The sequence below is a fragment of the Saimiri boliviensis genome, chromosome 6, assembly GCF_048565385.1.
Source record: "Saimiri boliviensis isolate mSaiBol1 chromosome 6, mSaiBol1.pri, whole genome shotgun sequence".
In the NCBI taxonomy this organism is placed as follows: domain Eukaryota; kingdom Metazoa; phylum Chordata; class Mammalia; order Primates; family Cebidae; genus Saimiri; species Saimiri boliviensis.
Genome location: NC_133454.1, coordinates 23,632,672 through 23,654,104, shown reverse-complemented (window position 1 = coordinate 23,654,104; position 21,433 = coordinate 23,632,672). Strand labels below are relative to the sequence as shown.

The window sequence follows — 21,433 nt, the reverse complement described above, 5'->3', positions numbered from 1 at the left end:
GATCATTAATAAGCAAAAGGTATACTGTATTTACTGACATGAAGAGTTCAGAGACACTTTAAGTGAAAAACTCACAGAAAATGAACATTTTTGGTCCGATTTATTTTCTAAGTAAGTGAATATTTATGAACATACACATAAATGCATGAAAAAGGACAGGAGGGCCGGGCGCAGTGGCTCACGCCTGTAATCCCAGCACTTTGGGAGGCCAAGGTGGGTGGATCACAAGGTCAAGGGATTGAGATCATCCTGGCCAACATGCTGAAACCCCGTCTCTACTAAAAATACAAAAATTAGCTGGACATGGTGGCGAGTGCCTGTAGTCCCACCTACTCGGGAGGTTGAGGCAGGAGAATCACTTGAACCTGGGAGGTGGAGGTTGCAGTGAGCCGAGATTCTGCCATTGCACTCCAGCCTGGTGACAGAGTAAGACTCCATCTCAAAAAAAAAAAAAAAAAAAAAAAAAGGACTGAGAAGATACTACTATACCCCAAAGTGTTAATAATGGCAATCACCCCAAACTGTTAATAGTGGCTATGGGGAATTCTATAGGTTGGATATTATTTGAATAGTTTACAAGGAGAATATATTTCTATACTGCTTTAAAAAAATAAAAGTTAAAAGATGACAAGAGTATAAAATAAGAGTATAGTGTTGAAAAGTATCTCAGATAGGGGAAGAAAGATACTTTTTCAGTTGTCTCTGATGACTAAGTTTTAGACAAAACCAAAATACCTATTAATATACAGAGACAAATATTTTTAATGAAAAATTAAAACAGAGTAGGAGAAGTTTTTACCTTGCTTACTTTAGAATTTGTATCCTTCTCTGATTTTTTCAAAATTTCCTTTTTGTCAGTTTTTTGCAAAGCTGTTGACTCTTCTTCCACTTCATCTTCTCCTTCCCCTCTTTTTTTATCAGCTTTCTGATCTCTGATCTCAGCCACTTTTGCAGTGGGTCTAGATATTCTGGGAGATCTTCTTAAAGTACGACCCACATTTGTTTTCTCCTCTTCCTTTTCCGTCTTCTCTTGCTTGTTTTCTGGTTCTAGAACTTTGGGGGGAGAATCGGGCTTCTTTTTCCGACTTGATATCCTGATTGTTAATTTGATGCCCTCTTTCTGCCTTTCAGAGGTTATCTCTGTATTTTCTGAGGCAGTGGTTTCTTCTTCAGGAACCAACTTATATTTGAATTTGCTTTTTTGCATAGAACCCTTCGTCTCAGAAGGCTCCTCTACGCCAGAGGTCTGGGCATTGTCCAGATTATCCATTTCTAACTTGGTGAACTCAGAATCCTCTTTTAGGATTTCTGGGTCTCCTTTTTTCACAGACTGATCACCAACAGAATCTGTACTCTGATATTCCACCACTTCTTTTTCTGAAGCTAGTTTCTCACAGTGATCAATCATATTAGATGGTGGAGAAGTTTCAGCTGCCTCAGGAGAGCCAGGCTTTTCTGACTCTAAAGTACTCTTTGGAACTTCTTCCGGTATTGGGCTCAATCTTTGTGTTTCCTTATCAAGAAAAGTCTTTTTGGACTTCTCTAACTTTTCAAGACATTCTAGGATTGGTGGGCGCTTATCCTTCCTAGTTTTGGGAGACTTCTCTTCAACTTTCATGGTACACAACTCAGTGGTAGATAAAGCAGTTTTTAAAGATAGATCTTTTGCCATCTCAGAAGACTCAAGAGAAGATTCCAATACTGGAGGACCAGATTCCTCTATTTGTGTTTTTTGACCATGGATCTCTGAGGCTGATACTGAACTATCTGCATCTTTCCTCAAAGGGGCTGTTTCTTTCTCAAGCTCACCTATTTTAATACTTGTGATGACAGAATTTAAGGACTCTGTTCCATTTCCCTCCATGATGATATTTCTGTCCTTAGAGGGGCTATAGCTCTCTTCCTTTGTCTCATAAAACTTTGTCTCTATTGGTTCTGTCTTAAAATTTGGAGCTACTCTTTCATCACTAACTTCTCCATTTACCAGTTGTTTCCCTTCATGACTCAAAGCAGTGATTGTAGAGATCCTTTTACAAGTCTCTTCCTCTTGTTTTATTTCATCTTTCAAAAACTCTTTTGTTGGAGTAACTGATTTACACAAAGGTCCTTTGACTGGACTGTCAAAATCATCACTCAATTTAATTTCTCGTTTTTTTAGTGGTATCTTGGCCTGCTGGTCATTTTTAAGTTTCTCAGTTTCTTCAGTAGATTTCTCAGTAATTTCGTGAGAAGATTTAATATTGCCACCAAATTCGATCCTCTCAGGCTCCTGCGCCACTGGCCTCTCCATGCTACTCTTGGTATCTTTAGGATCTGCTCTACATTCCTTCACCTCAACTTTAATGGGTTTGACATTTTCCTTGAAGGAATCACTTTCTTCTTTGATAATCTTTTTTTCTTCACTTTCTGGCAAAGGTTTTTCTAGCTTCACTATCACTGGCAGTTTCACAAGTTCCTTTTCATCTTCTTTTTCTTTTTTCACAGTTGTCTCTTCTAGAACATTGGCTGTAGAACAGTTTTCTAAATCCATAGGCTGCTCCTCACCTTTCATCTTTTCACTTTCTTTCTGTTCCTCTAAAAATCAGAAAAAGTTTAATTACATGAATAGAAGCTTTCAAGATTATAAAATATAAGACTTAGTATAATATATAATTCCATTTAAAGTTTCTATCTTAAAAGAGACAGCCTTTGCCATTGGGTATTTGACAATAAAAAATCAAATCTGACAATGAAGAAAATTACAAAAACTTTGAAATACAACTTTGAGAAATTAAAAAACATACTTAAAAAAATTCACGTTTCTGCTTTTTACTTTTGCTTCAGTATTCTCAATAGATTGCAAATATTTATGCAGTTCAAATAATTTATTCAAATTCAAGAGATGGCTTAAAAACATAAAATTGAAAATCCTACATAAAATGTTTCCAGAAGACCATATTTGTTTTACAAACTGACAACTGTTCTTCTTTGGAAGTCACTGAGCACTTTATTTCATTGAGGTAACAGGAACACGGCAGTGGGAAATGAAAAATACAGAAAGATAAAAAGCCCACATCCCCTTACCCAGAGGCAATCACTAGTAATAATTTAGGTTACTTCCTTCTGATCTTGTATGTTTTTCACTAAGTTGGTACCATGTTGCCTCAATTTATTCATTGAAACATTAGCAATTTCTTATGATACTAAATGCTTTTTTAAAAAATTGAGCTTAATCATTATATAACATTCCTCAATGTGATCATATTACAACTTACTTTATCAAATGCCACTACTGAACATTTCAGAAGTTAGTATTATATAAAGAAACTGTTTAGATTTATCTGTCAGTTCTTTGTATCTTATTGGCTACATATTTTCAACTTTTATGGAGTACCTAATACTGACGCTGATTTAAACATAACCTAAGCTATATTCAGTAAATACTATAATCTCTGAGTAGGACTGTAGAGATTGCACTCCAGAATTCATTAACTACTAATTTTACTTACATTTTTAATCTCTTCACTTTATTCTTGCTACTGAAAAACCTAATTCTAAACCAATTTTTACCAAGATGTAATATTTTCCCTAAAATTTTGAAATGATTCTTTTCAAGATGATAAACCAGTTAGGATACATTTCATGGGAAAAATGAGATGGAGAAAAGTGAGAAGATAAAGCAGGATATGTTTTTTGAAATGAAAATTTAACATTTCATTAAAAGTGAGGCCGGGCGCAGTGGCTCAAGCCTGTAATCCCAGCACTTTGGGAGGCCGAGGCGGGTGGATCACGAGGTCAAGAGATCGAGACCATCCTGGTCAACATGGTGAAACCCCGTCTCTACTAAAAATACAAAAAATTAGCTGGGCATGGTGACGTGTGCCTGTAATCCCAGCTACTTAGGAGGCTGAGGCAGGAGAATTGCCTGAACCCAGGAGGTGGAGGTTGCCGAGATCGCACCATTGCACTCCAGCCTGGGTAATAAGAGCGAAACTCCGTCTCAAAAAAAAAAAAAAAAAAAAAAAAAAGTGAATGTTTTCATTACAAACCACCATTTCTTGTCTATCCAGTGATGTTGCAAATAAAAAACACAAGAACCATTTAAAATTATTCAGGGTCTGATAGCAAAGCAACTGTTACTAGTATTTCTTCCTGTTTTACAAAGTCAGTGCTATAGGGAATGCTGCTAAAATATTTTAAGAGATGACAGTAAAAAAAAATATTTTTGTAATTAAAAGTAGTCTTACAGCATAAATAAGGTAAGAAAAAATTAGATGACAGTGATTACCTAATTTGTATGTTTTTCTCTTTCCTACTGATAAAATAGGTTTAACAAATTCTCATTTATTGAGATTACCTAGTGTATCAGGAAATTTAACTAAATGAACACCTTAACAGTTAAAATACTGATTACTATCTTTAAAAATAACTTCAACCACCACGTGCGATGGCTCATGCCTTTAATTCCAGCACTTTGGGAGGCCAAGATGAGCAGATCGCTTGAGCTCAGGAGTTGAAGACCAGCCTGGGCAACATGGTAAAAAAAAAAACCCAACTCTACAAAAAAATACAGAAAGTAGCCAGGGCATGGTGGTTCCAGCTACTTAGTAGGGTGAGATAAGATGATCACTGGAGCCCAGGAGTTCAAGGTTAACCCTGACCCTTGATCATGCCACTGCACTCCAGCCTGGGTGACAAAGTGAGATCCTGTCTCAAAAAAACAAACCAACAAAACAAAAAGAACTTCAACCCAATACTAAGTGTGTGCTAAACACAAGTTACAATTTTTAAAAATCTCTATTCTGATTTGGAAAGTATCTAAAGATCTCATTATGATCCCTATTCAACGTAAAATAACACTATGTTTTCATTTGAGGTTAATTGATCTTGGTTTGAGTAATAACGCAGCAAAATGAAATAAGGAATGACATTAAATTCAAGATTCCCAGGTTCACTAATCCTAACTTAGCTGGTGGTACATCTTTGGGTATGTCACAAACTCACTGATCTTTCTTTCTTCATCTACAAATAAAGCAGCTGGACTAAATAACCTCAACTATTATTCTTCGCTGGTGTTATATTTCTTTTATTCCAAAAATGTTAAATTCTTGTTTTTTTTTTGTGTTTGGCTTGATTATTATTATTTTTAGACGGAGTTTTGCTTTGTTACCCAAGCTGGAGTACAATGACGTGAGCTTAATTCAATGCAACCTCTGCCTCCTGGGTTCAAGCAATTCTCCTGCCTCAGCCTCCTGAGAAGCTGGGATTATAGGCATGCGCCCCCACGCCTGGCTAATTTTGTATTTTTAGTAGAGATGGGGTTTCTCCATGTTGGTCAGGCTGGTCTCCAACTCCCAACCTCAGGTGATCCACCCGCCTTGGCCTCCCAAAGTGCTGGGATTACAGGCGTGAATCACTATGCCCAGCTGGCTTGGTTCTTTTAAAAGAAAAAAAATGACAACAAATAGTATTCTAGCTCCTCTAAATTAAATGAGTATGTTTCCAAAATAGTATAGAGAATGGAAGAACTAGGACAGAAAAAGTACTATAATAATTAGTAAATATTTGTTGCAACACTGCCGTAAAAGCAAAAAATTAGAGATAACCCAGATATTCCTCAAATAGGGAAATGGACAAATAGCCTCTATACAGAAATTAAAATGAAAGAAACAAATTCACATAGATCAATGTAGATACATTTCAAAAACAAAATAATAAGTGAAAAAAGCAAGTTACAAAAGGACAGGTACTATTTGTAGAAAAGTTAGAAAACACACAAAATAAAGCTACATGTTGAGATGGCCAGATACACAAGCATCAAAATCATAAATATGGGAATGACTGACAAAGATTGTGGTTGTTCCTGGAAATGGACGGAGAAGGAATAAGATGGAAAATGAAAGAAAAGAGAAGTACTGTTTCTATAATCTTTTTTTATCAAAAGCAAATTTTGACAAACTGTTGAAAACTATTAAAATGTTCGGGCCCAGCACAATGGCTCATGCCTGGAATCTTAACAGTTTGGAAAGCCAAGGCAGGATGATCACTTATATCCATGAATTTGAGACAAGCCTAGGCAAAATAACGAGACCCAATCTCTATCAAAATGAAAAAAAAAAAATAGCTGGGTGTGGCTGGTGTGCCTGTAGTCCCAGCTACACGTGAGGAGGTTAAGGTTGTAATGAGCTATAATGGCACTACTGAACTCCCGAGGCGACACAGGAAGACCTTGTCTCAAAAATCAACAAAAAAACTCCAACAAACCAACAAATAAAACCACCACAAAAATAAAATGTTGGATACACAGTGCTTTATACTATTTTTTATTTTAACTATTTCATCAAAAATTAAGACTTGGCCAGGCACGGTGGCTCACACCTATAATCCCAGCACTCTGGGAGGCCAAGGCGGGCAGATCATGAGGGCAAGAGATCGGGACCATCCTAGCCAACATGGTGAACCTGTCTCTACTAAAAAGACAAAAGTTAGCTGGGCATGGTGGTGTGCACCTGTAGTCCCAGCTACTTAGGAAGCTGAGGCAGGAGAATTGCCTGAACCTGGAAGGTGGAGGTTGCAGTGAGCCAAGATTGCGTTACTGCACTCCATCCTGGTGACAGAGCAACACTCCGTCTCGAAAAAATAAAATAAAAAAGACACTCAAACAATCAGACAAACCTTAACGCTCTTGTGTCACCTTCACCTTGGCCAGCTGTGGGTACAAGAAAATTACTTAAAACTTTCTAAGTGTCTCTAGACCCTAAACTCTTTAAAACTGAAACATAAACACCTATACCTCCAGGAGTAGCTGTGAAGATTTTTTTTTTCTTTTTCTTTTATCTTAAGGGACTTTTTGAAAATAGCACATGCAAAGTACTTTTACACAGTACTTGGGAGCTATTATTAATTATTTGGCTCCCTCTTCTTACCACAAACTTCAGACACATAGGAAAATTCAGTTTTCTAAAGCTGCCATAACCTTTTATACTCTGTTAATCCTGCCTAGTAAGCAATTGCTATTCTGTACCTTTTAAGATTCCTCACTTTCCTAATTTTTTTTTTAACTTTTACTTTAGGTTCATGGGTATGTTATACAGGTAAATGGAATGTCATGAGGGTTTAACATACAGATTATTTTGTCATTCAGGTAATAATAAACATAGTATCTGGTAGTTTTTTGATAATGACCCACCTCCTACCCTCCACCTACTTTCCTATTTTGCAAAACAACTAAAATAACAGGCACGATCTCCTAGGTTGCCACTGATTGCATACAATACTACATATAAGGCCTTCAGAAGAGTAAAAACAGGCAAGCACTCAATGTTTGCCAATATTATTATATTATAGGCAAGATCTTACCTCCTTTATGCCCAGTTAAAATACCACTTCATTTTATAATTTTATCTGATATTTTCCCTATAAACAATTAACGGCTCCTTTTCTTGTGTTTGCAGATTGTGTTAACACATACTTCTATAGTAGCACTTACTGCCCAGAATTACAATTATTTATTTACAAATCATCTATCCTACTAGTCTTATGAACTACTCCCCTGGGGCAGAATCATGTATTACTCCCCTGCAGTAAGACACTCAAACATGTGCTGACTAAATTGAATAAACTGAAATGGCAACAAACTCTAGTCTAAATGTTGACAAATAACATCAATACTTTTCATGAGGTAGCTTTTTTTTTTTTTTTTTTGAGACGGAGTTTCGCTCTTGTTACCCAGGCTGGAGTGCAATGGCGCGGTCTCGGCTCACCGCAACCTCCGCCTCCTGGGTTCAGGCAATTCTCCTGCCTCAGCCTCCTGAGTAGCCGGGATTACAGGCACGCACCACCATGCCCAGCTAATTTTTGTATTTTTAGTAGAGACGGGGTTTCACCATGTTGACCAGGTTGGTCTCGATCTCTCGACCTCGTGATCCACCCGCCTCGGCCTCCCAAAGTGCTGGGATTACAGGCTTGAGCCACCGCGCCCGGCCGAGGTAGCTTTTACTAACAGCAAGTCTTATGTAGAAATGTAAAGCAATATTTTGGCTGGGCGCGGTGGCTCAAGCCTGTAATCCCAGCACTTTGGGAGGCCGAGGTGGGTGGATCACGAGGTCGAGAGATCGAGACCATCCTGGTCAACATGGTGAAACCCCGTCTCTACTAAAAATACAAAAAATGAGCTGGGCATGGTGGTGCGTGCCTGTAATCCCGGCTGCTCAGGAGGCTGAGGCAGGAGAATTGCCTGAACCCAGCAGGCGGAGGTTGCGGTGAGCCGAGATCGCGCCATTGTACTCCAGCCTGGGTAACAAGAGCGAAACCCCTCCTCAAAAAATAAAAAAAAAAAAAGAATGTAAAGCAATATTTAATTAAAAATTCTATGAAGCATATTTCACCAACTTACAAAGTGAGATTTGGGCAAGGACATGATACATTTAACAGATGCTAAGGTACATGCATTGAAGAAGGATTAATAAATGCATTTACTTAAAAAATCATTTAAAATATAAGCTAAAACGAAAGATTCCAAAACAAAATTAAGTCATGGATGTTCAACCAACAATTCAGAGGCTGAAATGTTCAACCACCACTAGCAATCAAAGAAATTAAAATTCAAAAAGCAATGAGATTTTTTAATCAAATCAACCAGCAAAGTTTTTATTTAGTCATAATGTTCGGAGGTTCTAGATATGGCAAAAGGAATTATGCTCATACACTGGTAGTATTAGCATAAACTAGGTAAAAGCATTCAACACTTATTCAATAAATATTTACTGGGTGCTTGCTTTACACTTGGAAACCTCATTATATAATTTTTCAAAAACAGGGAAACTATCATGGTAGCATGTTAAGTGTAAAAAGTAGAAAATAAAACTGTATTTTTTGTGTAATCCTAATTTATATAAATAAACCAATACATCTGTAACCATACCTAAAAATATGGAAGGTAAGCCTTGGTTGGTCAATCTTTGCTGTAACATAGTAAGTAGGCTTGTTCCATCTCAGGGTCTTGCCTGTTTTTATTGGCATAAAAATCTTTTTTCTCTGGTATTTGCACAGCTTGTTCTCTCAGATCCTTTAAGTCTCTACTCAAGTACCACCTCTTCAATGACTCATTTTCTAGCAACTCAAAAAAAACTATGCCTACTCTCTTCCCCAAATTATTTTCCCTCCATACCTCCTTATCACCATCTATACCAGGCGTCCCCAAATTACGGCCCCCTGAGGCCATGTATCCCGCCCCCCCGCCGCACTTCAGGAAGGGGCACCTCTTTCATTGGTGGTCAGTGAGAGGAGCACAGTATGTGGCGGCCCTCCAACGGTCTGAGGGACACTGAACTGGCCCCCTGTGTAAAAAGTTTGGGAACGCCTGATCTATACTGTGTATTTCATTTACTAATCCTGTTTATTGTTTGATAATTATGACATGTAACCTCCATGATGGCAAAAATTTGACTTTGTTCACAGCTACATTCTCAATACTGAAAATAGTGCATGACAAATTGCATATACTCAATAAATATTTGTTGACTGAAATGAATGAAATATGACAGGTATAATATCGCTTGTGCCTGAGAGTATATTTCTGCAATAGAAGTTCTGTTTCCCAAGGAAACTTTCACCATTTTGAAAATGTCAACAGACTTAACAGTTTCCAAAATGGGTTCAAATACTGAAATTATCTCTTGATAATACTGAATTATCATTCGCTGTATGACAAAGGGATCTGAATTTTTGCCAATTTCTTTTTTTTAAATCTTCAGAGACAATGTTTTGCTCTCTCATCCAGGCTGGAGTGCACTGGTATGATCATATCTCACTATAACCTCAAACTCTTGGGCTCAAGTGACCCTCTCCCTAAGCCTTCTGAGTAGCTGGGACTATAAGCAAGCACCATTATGCCAGGCTAATCCCAAAGGGCTGGAATTACTGCACCTGACCAGTGACAATTCTTTATATCAAATTCTTGATATCTTTGTCAAATAAGTAACATGAAATTTCATGTAATTCCAGCTATACAAGAGGCTGAGGTGGGAGGATCACCTCTCTGGTGATCTTCAATGCCTACTTCTTTGGTGTTGGTGAGTTCTTTATTAAGAAGCATGTAATATCTGGTTATTTCTCCTTTTATTACTTTAAAATTTCATGTTACTTGCTTGACAAAGGTATCAAGAATTTTTAATGACTAAGTATAGTATGGTAAAGAAAACCCCACAAAACAAATGCGTAGCTTAATACAGTAGAAGGCAAAAATGAGAAAGAAATTTAGCAGCTACCCCAAGAGAACTATACATGCCTTTTCCAATAATAATTCTCTTCTTTCCCCAAAATAATTCTCTTATTTCCCAAACTATTAATCTGACTTTTTTTAAATAAAAAAAAATTTAATTGACAAGTAAAAATTGTGTATGTGGCAAACAAAATGATGTTTGTTTTAAAATATAAATACAGTGTAGAATGGCTAGATCAAGCTAGTTAATGGATGTATTACCTCACAATATCATTTTATTTGTAGTGAGAACACTTAAAAGCTATTTGGCAATTTTCAGGCATACAGTGTTACTAACAAGTCACCACGTAATACATATCTCTTGAACTTATTGCTTCCTTATTTTGTTGGTAGTTTAGTTTCACAAGTTTATTTTCTTTTTAAGAGCACATTATTCTTATCCCCTCTAATCCTTTTTTTTTTTTTTTTGAGACGGAGTTTCGCTCGTTACCCAGGCTGGAGTGCAATGGCGCGATCTCGGCTCACTGCAACCTCCGCCTCCTGGGTTCAGGCAATTCTCCTGCCTCAGCCTCCTGAGTAGCTGGGATTATAGGCAGGCGCCACCATGCCCAGCTAATTTTTTGTATTTTTAGTAGAGATGGGGTTTCACCATGTTGACCAGGATGGTCTCGATCTCTCGACCTTGTGATCCGCCCGCCTCGGCCTCCCAAAGTGCTGGGATTACAGGCTTGAGCCACCGCGCCTGGCCTAACCCTTCTTTTTCTTGCAACTATTTGTTCAAGACACCAAATCCACTGTCCTACACTATCTAGATACCCCATTCTATCATTCATTCATCTATGAATAGTTGGAACACTTTTAAAAGAAAACACTTGGCTGGGTGCGGTTGCTCACACCTGTAATCCCAACGCTTAGGGAGGCTGAGGCGGGCAGATCACAAGGTCAGGAGTTAGAGACCAGACTGACCAACGTGGTGAAACCCCATCTCTACTAAAAATTCAAAATTTAGCCAGGCATGGTAGTGCACACCTGTAATCCTGGTTAGGAGGCTGAGGCAGGAGAACCACTTGAACCCAGGAGGTGGTGGCTGTAGTGAGCTGAGTTTGTGCCACTGCACTCCAGCCTGGGCAACAGAACGAGACCACATCTCAAACCCCAAACTTTACTCATTTACTGTTTTGTTACACAGTTTTAAAGTTCATACACAAAAGGAAGGATAAGTGCTTGATCCTTTATCTTGAGTCATTTTAACATGACTTTGATAACTTCTCTACTACCTGGCGTGACAAGATGATTCCTAGCTTGTCATGCTACAGAATTAAAATCAACCATTTTTTTTTCGATTTTTTTGATTGGTTTAGTTTAGTGGGAAGCTATATTTCAAGATCACAGGTCCTGGGCTCACCAATGTTTCTAAGTCTCTTCAGCAAACAGCCTTAGGAAAAATACACACACACACAAACACAAACACACACACATTTTTAACTTAAACAAAAACAAAACAAAACAGAACAAAACTCATGAGTTCACGCTGATAGTTCATGTTTTTCTTAACCCTTTCCATCTTACGTATTATTTGATTTTCCCACACTGGGAGTCTTGGTTTTCAGGACACAGATGATAGAATTAGGATATCACATGCTCTTTTGTCTCAAATTATATACAAAACATTTTTAGAATAACAATACTGACACCATTACCAACGTCTTTAAAGGAAAGTTTAAAAGTTTGTGTACGTGGCCCAGCGCAGTGGCTCACCTGAGGTCAGGAGTTCAAGACCAGCCTGGCCAACATGGTGAAACCCCCTCTCTACTAAAAACACAAAAAAATTAGCCAGGTGTGGTTGCAGGTGCCTTTAATCCCAGCTATTTGGGAGGCTGAGGCAGGAGAATCACTTGTACCTGGGAGGTGGAGGTTGCAGTGAGCAGAGATTGCACCACTGCACTCCAGGCTGGGCAAGAAGAGTGAAACTCTCTCTCTCTCTCTCTCTCTGATTCCCTTTCTCTTTGACAACATATAATATGTTGTCAAAACAAATAATAAAAACTATGCATTCTTCCTTGTATCCTTCATCTAGATTTAGCTACATATAAATACATATTTAATGCACACCAAATATTAACTTTTTATTTTGAAGTAATATTACACATAATATATGTTATAAAAATAGTTCAAGAACTTCAAGTGCACTCTCACCCTATTTCCTAATGTTAAGAACTTACATAAGTAGAGTACAATTACCAAAACCAGAAAATTAACGTTGGTAAAATACTATTAAACAGATTTATTCAAATTTGACCAGTTTTCTCTCAATGTCCTTTTTTATTCCAGGATCTATGTCTCAGTGTATTCTTTTTTCCTTGGTTTCTTCCAACGTAGTCACCTCCATTCCTGACGGTTATTCTGATAGAATACCTCTCAATTTGGAATTGTTTGGTATTTTCAAGATTAGAGTGAGGTTATGTATTTTTGACAATAATTCCACAACAGTTATGTGTGCATTGTATCAAGGGTTACATGGCAATATACCTAATATGGTTTGGCTGTGTCCCCAGGGCCAGGAGGAGATAACTGAATCATGGGGATGGTTTCCCCACACTGTTTTGGTGTAGTGAGTAAGTCTCACGAGACGTGATGGTTTTATAAATGGGAGTTTCCCTGCACAAGCTCTCCTGCCAGCCACCAAGATGTGCCTTTGCTTCTCCTTTGCCCTCCACCATGACTGTGAGGCCTCCCTAGCCATGTGGAACTGTGGGTCCATTAAACGTCTTTCCTTTATAAATTACCCAGTCTCAGGTGTATCTTTATTAGCAGCACGAGAACAAACTAACACAACACCATACTGGTGAGGTTAGCTATTTGGTTAAGGTGATATCAACTCGTTACTTCACTGTAAAATGATTTTCACCTTTGTAACAGATAAATATCTTCGGAGAGATACTTTGAAATTATGCTAACATCCTGCTTCTATTCAGACTTTCACCCATTAGTTTTAGTATCTATCAGGGATCTTACTTGCAACAATTATTACTGTAGCACTTTCTTTTTTTTTTTTTTTTTTTTTTTTTTTTTGAGACGGAGTTTCGCTTTTGTTACCCAGGCTGGAGTGCAATGGCATGATCTCGGCTCACCGCAACCTCCGCCTCCTGGGCTCAGGCAATTCTCCTGCCTCAGCCTCCTGAGTAGCTGGGATTACAGGCACGCGCCACCACGCCCAGCTAATTTTTTGTATTTTTAGTAGAGACGGGGTTTCACCATGTTGACCAGGATGGTCTCGATCTCTCGACCTTGTGATCCACCCGCCTCGGCCTCCCAAAGTGCTGGGATTACAGGCTTGAGCCACCGCGCCCGGCCCTGTAGCACTTTCTTAATGGTGATTTTCTACTTCCCTCATTACATCTACATGTTTTTTTGTTTGTTTGTTTGTTTGTTTGTTTTTTCTTTTTGAGATGGAGTTTCGCTCTTGTTACCCAGGCTGGAGTGCAATGGCGCGATCTGAGCTCACCGCAACCTCCGCCTCCTGGGTTCAGGCAATTCTCCTGACTCAGCCTCCTGAGTAGCTGGGATTACAGGCATGCGCCACCATGCCCAGCTAAGTTTTTTGAATTTTTATTAGAGACGGGGTTTCACCATGTTGACCAGGATGGTCTCGATCTCTCGACCTTGTGATCCACCTGCCTCAGCCTCCCGAAGTGCTGGGATTACAGGCTTGAGCCACCGCGCCCGGCCTACATCTACATGTTTTAACTGATGTTCTCTTGCAGGGAAAAGCTGCCCCTTCACCTTTATTTATTTATTCAAATTGTACTTACATAAGTCTGAACTCATTATTCTAAGGGTTAAAATCTTTATATTTTTGTTACTAAACTCTTACTGCTTTCAATATTGAGAAATTCCTTCCACTTCGTACCTACATCCTAATGATATGCCCAAATCCCTTTTGAGCACATCCTTCTTTTCCAGCACTACCAGATGTTCCAGGCTCATCTTGTGTTTTCCCCGCCTGTTCCTGGAATCAATCTCTTCTCTAAGGAGTTCTGGTTCTTCTTACAGGACAATGACATTTTGAAATCAAAATCTGAAGGCTGTGCTCATTGTTATTGGGGTGTCACTGCACTTAGGTTCCTCTCATAAACACATATATGTAGGTGTACTAACTCATACATGTGATTATATTTTCATTTATTTCTTTATCACCACTACTGATGTTTTGTCTGTCATTTTGGCCACCTAAAGTTCATTCACAAGAAGATTCCTGTACAAAACACCTATGTTAAAAGAGATTATAGATATTGGTAGTAGCTTATCTGCAATCCACCTGAAAGTCATGTTGGCTGGATATAAAGTCACTGGTTTACATTTTCTCCCCTCGAGAATCTCTCAAATACATTATGGCATTTTTCTTCTGGCATAAAGCACAGACATAAGGCAGTCTGATTTTCCTTCCCTCATACATAATTTGGTCTTTTTGTCTGGATGCCCAAAGTATTTCTTTCTTCAAAGCCCTGTAATTTTACTAGAAAATATCTTGATGTTGGTTGGTCTGCATTGATTTTCCATCTATTTCAGAAAAGTGGTTTCCAACAGTCTTTAGTTAAATTTTATCTGTCCTCTCACTTCTTCCTTTTTGTGGACACCTATCTCTTGGATCTTCTTTGGCTATTTTCAGTATAGCATTTTCTCTCAAATCCTTATATCTTACGTTTCTTTTTCTTTTCTTTTTTTTTTTTTTTTTTACAAATATACTTTCTATTTTTCTATTTTGTAAAGGTATTAATTCTGTGCTTGTTGACTCAGGTGTTTATCTTAATCCTTTAAAACTTTTAACTCTTCTGAGTCCTACCACTTATTACAGTTTTTATGTTTGATGGGCATGTATTTCTGAGAAGCTTTCATTGTCTGAATGTTATTCTGCTTCCTGCTCTCTTTTGTTCTTGTAATCCCAGGAGATTTGAACTTGCTCCTTTTTAGTTGTGTTTTTACATATAAATGGATTCCCTAAATTTTTTTTTAAAAAGGCATTTTATGATAGTTTTTCAATTTCATAACTTTAGAGCTCCTGTTATTATTGTGAAATACTCAAAATTAAAGCAATGTACTTTATGAGATCACCTAACTCTATTCTTCTTCCATAATTTTATTTGAACCTTCTTTTTGTTTGTCTTGTCGTCCCTGTCCCACTTAATTTGGAGGCTTTGCCCAGCAGTTCCAGGTCAGCACGGAGCTTGATTTTGGAAAGCTTTGGGTAGTGAGGACTGAGAATTCATGAGGCCCATAGTACCTAAGAATCTTTAAGACCTTTGTTGTACATTTTGTCTACATGTTGTTGTTACTGTCATCAATATGTTCCTTTTACAGGGAAACTTGTAGAGACTCAAAAATTCACACCACTATTATTTTCCAAAACTCATGAATGATAAATTTTTTCCTTCTTTTTTTTTTTTTTTTTTTTTTTTGAAATGAAGTCTCGCTCTGTCACCCAGGCATAGTGGCATGTGCCTGTACAGCTAGTCAGAAAGCTGATGCAGAAGGATCCCTTGAGCCCAGGAAATGAAGGTTACAGTGAGTTGTGATTGTGGCACTAGATTCCAGCCTGGGCAACAAGAGCAAGACCTTGACTCTAAAAATAAATAAATATAAACCAACTATACTGACATACTTCACATCAACAATTAGCAACTCTCTCCTACTTTTTCTGAAATAATTCTCAGTCTAGCTTTGTTTTTCCAAAATTGATAAAGACATGAATACAATAAATATTTTATTTTCATGTTAACTACACTATAAGAAAAAAATATATAGGTCTAAGCACCTGAGACTAAGCCCAATTTTAGAGGGCACGAGAAATGAGTAGAGCAAAATGGAATGTGAATCCCACACAGAGGCAACCATTACTCAGCTATAGAGCATTTTTGATACATAAAAATGATAGTCTAAAGTTGTCAACTTTTCTAATTTTCAATTTTAAATGTTGACAGTAACTTTATTTTAAAAAATTAGTCATATGAAAACATATGTTCCCTCAAAAATTTGTACAAACATCCACCACTGCATTTATACCAGAAAGTGGAAAAACCCAAATGCCCATCAAGTGATGAACAGATAAATAAAATGTGGTATATCCATACAAATCAGTATTATTCATCCATAAAAAGGAATGAAGTATTGATACATGCTCCAACATGGATGTTGTAATATTTAGCCTATGTTTCTAACGTTATGTTATTGTAATGTTAAAAACATTACGCTAAAAGAAAAAGACACAGATGGCCATATGCCGTAGAATTCTATTTTTATGAAATGCTCCAAACAGGCAAATCCATAAAGACAAAGTAGATTAATGACTTACAGGGAATGGGGACAGAGAGAAATGTTAAGTAACTTCTAAGTGGGTACAGAGTTTCTTTGTGCGGTGCTAGAATTGTTCTGGAATTAGATCGTGGTTATGGTTGCACAATGCTGTGAATACACTAATATCACTAAAATGGTGAATTGTATCTTAGCTTTTTAAAAACAAAGCAGCACTGTAAAAACTAAAATAAACCCATTTTCGGGCCAAATTAGGCCTGTGAGCAGCCAGTCTGTAAATTCTATTCTTTGTAAGAAATCTCAACTGATATCTTAACTCATCACCTGTAGGCAGAAGTGCATGACTACAAAAATTAAGAAAAGGACAATCTTCTTTCAATTAGTAGAATAAAAGCTAAAAGTTAGCTGAGCTTCCCTCAACTTTGTTTTTTCCCAGAAAAGTTTCTTTTTGGCTTTCCGGTCCCTTCTAAATTAGAATACAGTATCCAATATACAATGAAAATATATATTAAATTCCAAGGTATTTTATTTGCAAAATATCTTCCAGATAGTACACAACCTAAATTAACACACTGGATCTTAAATTTCCATAAAAGGTTGTTAATGACACCAAATATTTACTTGGAAATCTGCCACAGTCTGAGAATAACAACTCAAAAAGTATTTGAGTGCTTCAAGTCTGATGCCATGACTGGCCCTAACGTAAGTAGAATACAAATAGTACAAATAAAATTTCAGAAAAGGGATAAAGAAGGTGGGATTTCAGATGGTCCTTGAAGTATATAACCAGACCTTCATGGGAGTAGGGGAGACAACATCTGAGGGAGAGAAACAGCATGCAGACACAGAAAGGAATGCCCAAGAGATATGGAGAAAACAAAAGCATCTAGATAATCTATAATCTTACTCATGTAAGAAAAAGCAGGAGCTAATGCTAGAAAGAGAGTGTGATCCGACTGAGATTCTGAATGCTAGTCTAGCAAATTTAGACTTTCAGAAGGCAATTCTAATTATCTTTGAAACAAAGTCAACTTAAATATTTAGTTGGTGTCACCATTTTCTAGGCCACTTGCTGCCATTGTTCATTTTTTTGCCCACTTTTATAGGTAGTATGTTTCTTCTTAGCACCTAGGTAAAAATAAACAAAAAACTTACCTTACTGAGGTAAGATACAAGGCATGGCAATTTAACTAATGACTAAAGAAAAATCTATTTTAACTACAAGAATAAGAGTCGCTGTTTATTCCCTCTTCAGTGCCTATTTATTTTTACTTCTTGCTTCCTAATTCACAAATCTCCAACCATGCTTAATTTTTAACTTTGTCACATTTTGCTTCAACATTCTACGTTAGACCTTCCCCAGGACTGTCAGACATTCCCCAGGACTGTTTCCGTCTTTTGACCTACTCCTTCCCACCTCACTCTGATCCCCCAACACAACCCAAGGGTAATGTTTGTTTACACCTGAAAGGAATAAAAATGACAGAACAGAATCGTATTTCTTTGCTCTTGCCATGGAACAGACTACAAGAACTAACTACATGTGAGTGGACAAGGGAGAGAGACAGGGTTATGGGGGCTGAAATCATACGTAAGTGCAGCATTGAAAGGGCACAAGACTTTGGAGACAGACTGCCTAGTTTTCAATATTACGTCTGCCTTTAACAAGCTGTGTCACCTTGGGAAAGTTACTGAAGTCACTCTTTATCTAATTTCCCCCTGAAAAAAGGGAAGTAATATTATATTACTAAACAGGGTTTGTTGTGAAAATGAGCTGACAATACAGGCAAAGCATTTACAACAGTACCGGCACACAGTAAATGGTTTATGTGTTACTATTTTATTCACTAGTTTTAGCTTTACAAAAGAAAGGATTTTAGTCTTTCTTTATTAAACTATATGCCTAAAATTATGCTTAGCACATAGAAGGTGCACAGTAAGTATTCACTGAATGAATAAATGAATTAGTAAGAAACATTTTGTTAGAGAAAGAGAAGCAGAAAGCCCTGTTTAGAAGAGAAGGTAGGCTGAGCTGAGTTGCTCACACCTGAGAACTTTGGAAGGCCAAGGCAGGAGGATTGCTTGAAGTCAGGAGTTCGAGACCAGCCTGGGCAACAAAGTGAGACCATGTCTTTACAAAATAAAAGATTAAAATACATTAGCCAGGCATGGTGGTGCACACCTGTAGTCCCAGCTACTAGGAGGCTGAGGCAGGAGGATCACTTGAGCCCAGGAATTCCAGACTGCAGTGTGCTATCTGTACGACTACACTCCAGCCCGAGTGACAGAGTGAGACTCTGTCTCTAAAATAAAAATAGAAGAGAGAAAAACAAAGAGAATTAAATGTTCTGTTCCTCCTCTTCTGCTTTTTTAGGAGAGGCCATCCCTCACAGACCATTTTTTTCTTGTTGAGAGGTATAACATCAACATTCACTGAGAAATGTTTTCAGAAACAGGTGTATAATAGCCATTGGTGTATTTGTTTCAGAAGTTAGGAGATGACCTTACAACTCAAAATGTGGTCCTCTAACCAACAGTATCCACATCACATAGGTCCTTGTTAAAATGCCAATCAGCAGACAGCCAAGACCTAGGTCCACCAGATTCTGTATTTTAAAAAAACTCCCAAGGTGAACACTACACATATTAAAGTTTCAGAAGTATTACTCTAGACCACTTTAAAAGCACAGACTATTGAAGGATAAGGCTCCAAATCTAGACTTTATTATGTATATGACCTGAGGCAACAATAAAAATGTTCCAATTTCCTCATCTGTAAAATTGAAATAATAATAGTAGTTACCTCAAAGAGTTGCTATGAGGATTAAATGAAAATCCATATGCAGCATTTGGTAGACTGCAAAGAAAACAGGATGTGCCCAATAAATGTTAGCTGTTGTTACTGTTGAAATCCCCCATTCTCTACTATAAGGACCCACAAAAAAATTTTAGAATTAACTATTAGGAAGAGCTTTACTAGAAAAAGAGTTTATTCTGTTTTTCTTTCTACTTTAAATCACACAATGAGTCTCCCTTCAAGATCAGTGTCAAATTTGAGGTCTTCTATTGAAAATAATTGCTTCTTAAATTTCTATTATTCTTACTTTTATTTCCAATTCACATTTTCTCTGGCTTTGATTTTAACTGTGTATGGGAATAAAAAAAATATATGTGAAGGAATAACCAAAATGAACAAATAATATTCAGTTTAAACCCAGAGCCGGGCGCGGTGGCTCAAGCCTGTAATCCCAGCACTTTGGGAGGCTGAGGCGGGTGGATCACGAGGTCAAGAGATCGAGACCATCCTGGTCAACATGGTGAAACCCCGTCTCTACTAAAGATACAAAAAATTAGCTGGGCATGGTGGCATGTGCCTGTAATCCCAGCTACTCAGGAGGCTGAGGCAGGAGAATTGCCTGAACCCAGGAGGCGGAGGTTGCGGTGAGCCGAGATGGCGCCATTGCACTCCAGCCTGGGTAACAAGAGCGAAACTCCGTCTCAAAAAAAAAAAAAAAAAAAAAAAAAAAAACAACAACAAAAAAACCCCCAGAACTAATCCTTGGGAAATACTAATAAAAAAGAAAAGGTTCTAATAAAAAAAAAAAAAGGTTCAGACTACTTTTAAATTATTATGAATGGCTGGGCACAGTGACTCATTCCTGTAATCCCAGCACTTTGGGAGGCCAAGGCAAGAGGATCGCTTGAGGCCAAGAGTTCAAGACCAGCTTAGGCAACAGAGCGAGACCCCATCTCTACAGAAAATAAGAAACAAAAACTAGCTGGGCTTGGTGGCACACGCCTGTGGTCTTAGCTACTCAGGAGAGGCTGAGGGGACAGAATCACTCGAGCCCAAGAGTTATAGGGTGCAGTGAGCAATGACTGTACCACCGCACTTCAGCCTGGGTGACAGAGAGAGATCTTGTCTCAAAGGAAAAAAAAAGCTTTCCTGAAGTAGTCTACAAGTTTAATTTTAACATATGAAAAATAATTATTTAAATCAGAAATTGAGCTTAGAAATAAAACTACCACAGATATTTGAAATAAAACCACATAAGCAATGAAGAACAGTAATCAGCATTTTGGCCAAAAGCAATGCTTAATATATAGAAACATTATTATATACTACACCAAAAGGCACAATTCCTTGTTTACAAGCAATGCTTGCAGATATAGAATGCTTTATATAAATGGTTTCCTGAAAGCAGCAAATAAAATAATAACACATTACTTTTAGGTTGTAATCAAAACTACTGGAGGCAAACTTAAAGCAAAGAAAACATGATAAGGAAAGCAAATTCCTTCCCTTATCATTAAAAGGTTATCCATAACAAACATTAACTAAATAGATGTTGATCAAAATTTCAGTTGGTTTCCTTCCTTTTGGAGAGCTCAGGACTTCGCTTTATCTTCCTAGAAAGGTTAGAATTTGATCTGCCTAGTTAAGCGAATTCGAAAACTCAACTGGGATTCAGGTTTAATAATTAAAATTATCATAGACTTAAGAGTTTTCAACGCAAAACAAAAAAATAAACAACCCAACGAAAAAATGGACAAAGAACTTGAATAAACATTTTTCCAAAGAAGATATACAAATGGCCAATAAACACTTGAAAAGATAGATGCTTAACATCACTTGTCATTAGGAACTAATAACTACAATGAGATGCTGTTATAAAAAAAAAAATAAACAGAAACAAGTGTTGGTGAGGATGGAAAGCAGCTAGAGTCCTTGGGCGTTACTGAAAGGAATGTAAAATGATGCAACTGCTGTGGAAAACAGTATGCACTTCCTCAAAAAAATTAAACACAGAATTACCATATATGATCCAACAATTCCACTTCTGGATTAAAAGAAGGGAAAGCAGTGACTCAAGAGATAGCTGTACACCCAGTTTGTATCAGCATTATTCACAATGTCCAAAA

At 37.6% G+C, this 21,433-nt stretch overlaps 1 protein-coding gene across 2 annotated transcripts in view; it reads right to left on the bottom strand.

Moving 5' to 3' along the window:
- RSF1 (remodeling and spacing factor 1) overlaps positions 1–21,433 on the bottom strand; it is a 161,036-nt gene that overhangs the window by 45,249 nt on the left and 94,354 nt on the right. For both annotated transcript variants that reach the window (XM_003935038.4, XM_074400407.1), the window contains one exon: positions 800–2,574. In XM_003935038.4, coding sequence (XP_003935087.1) covers positions 800–2,574 — 1,775 coding nt within the window. The remainder of the gene's footprint in view (positions 1–799; positions 2,575–21,433) is intronic.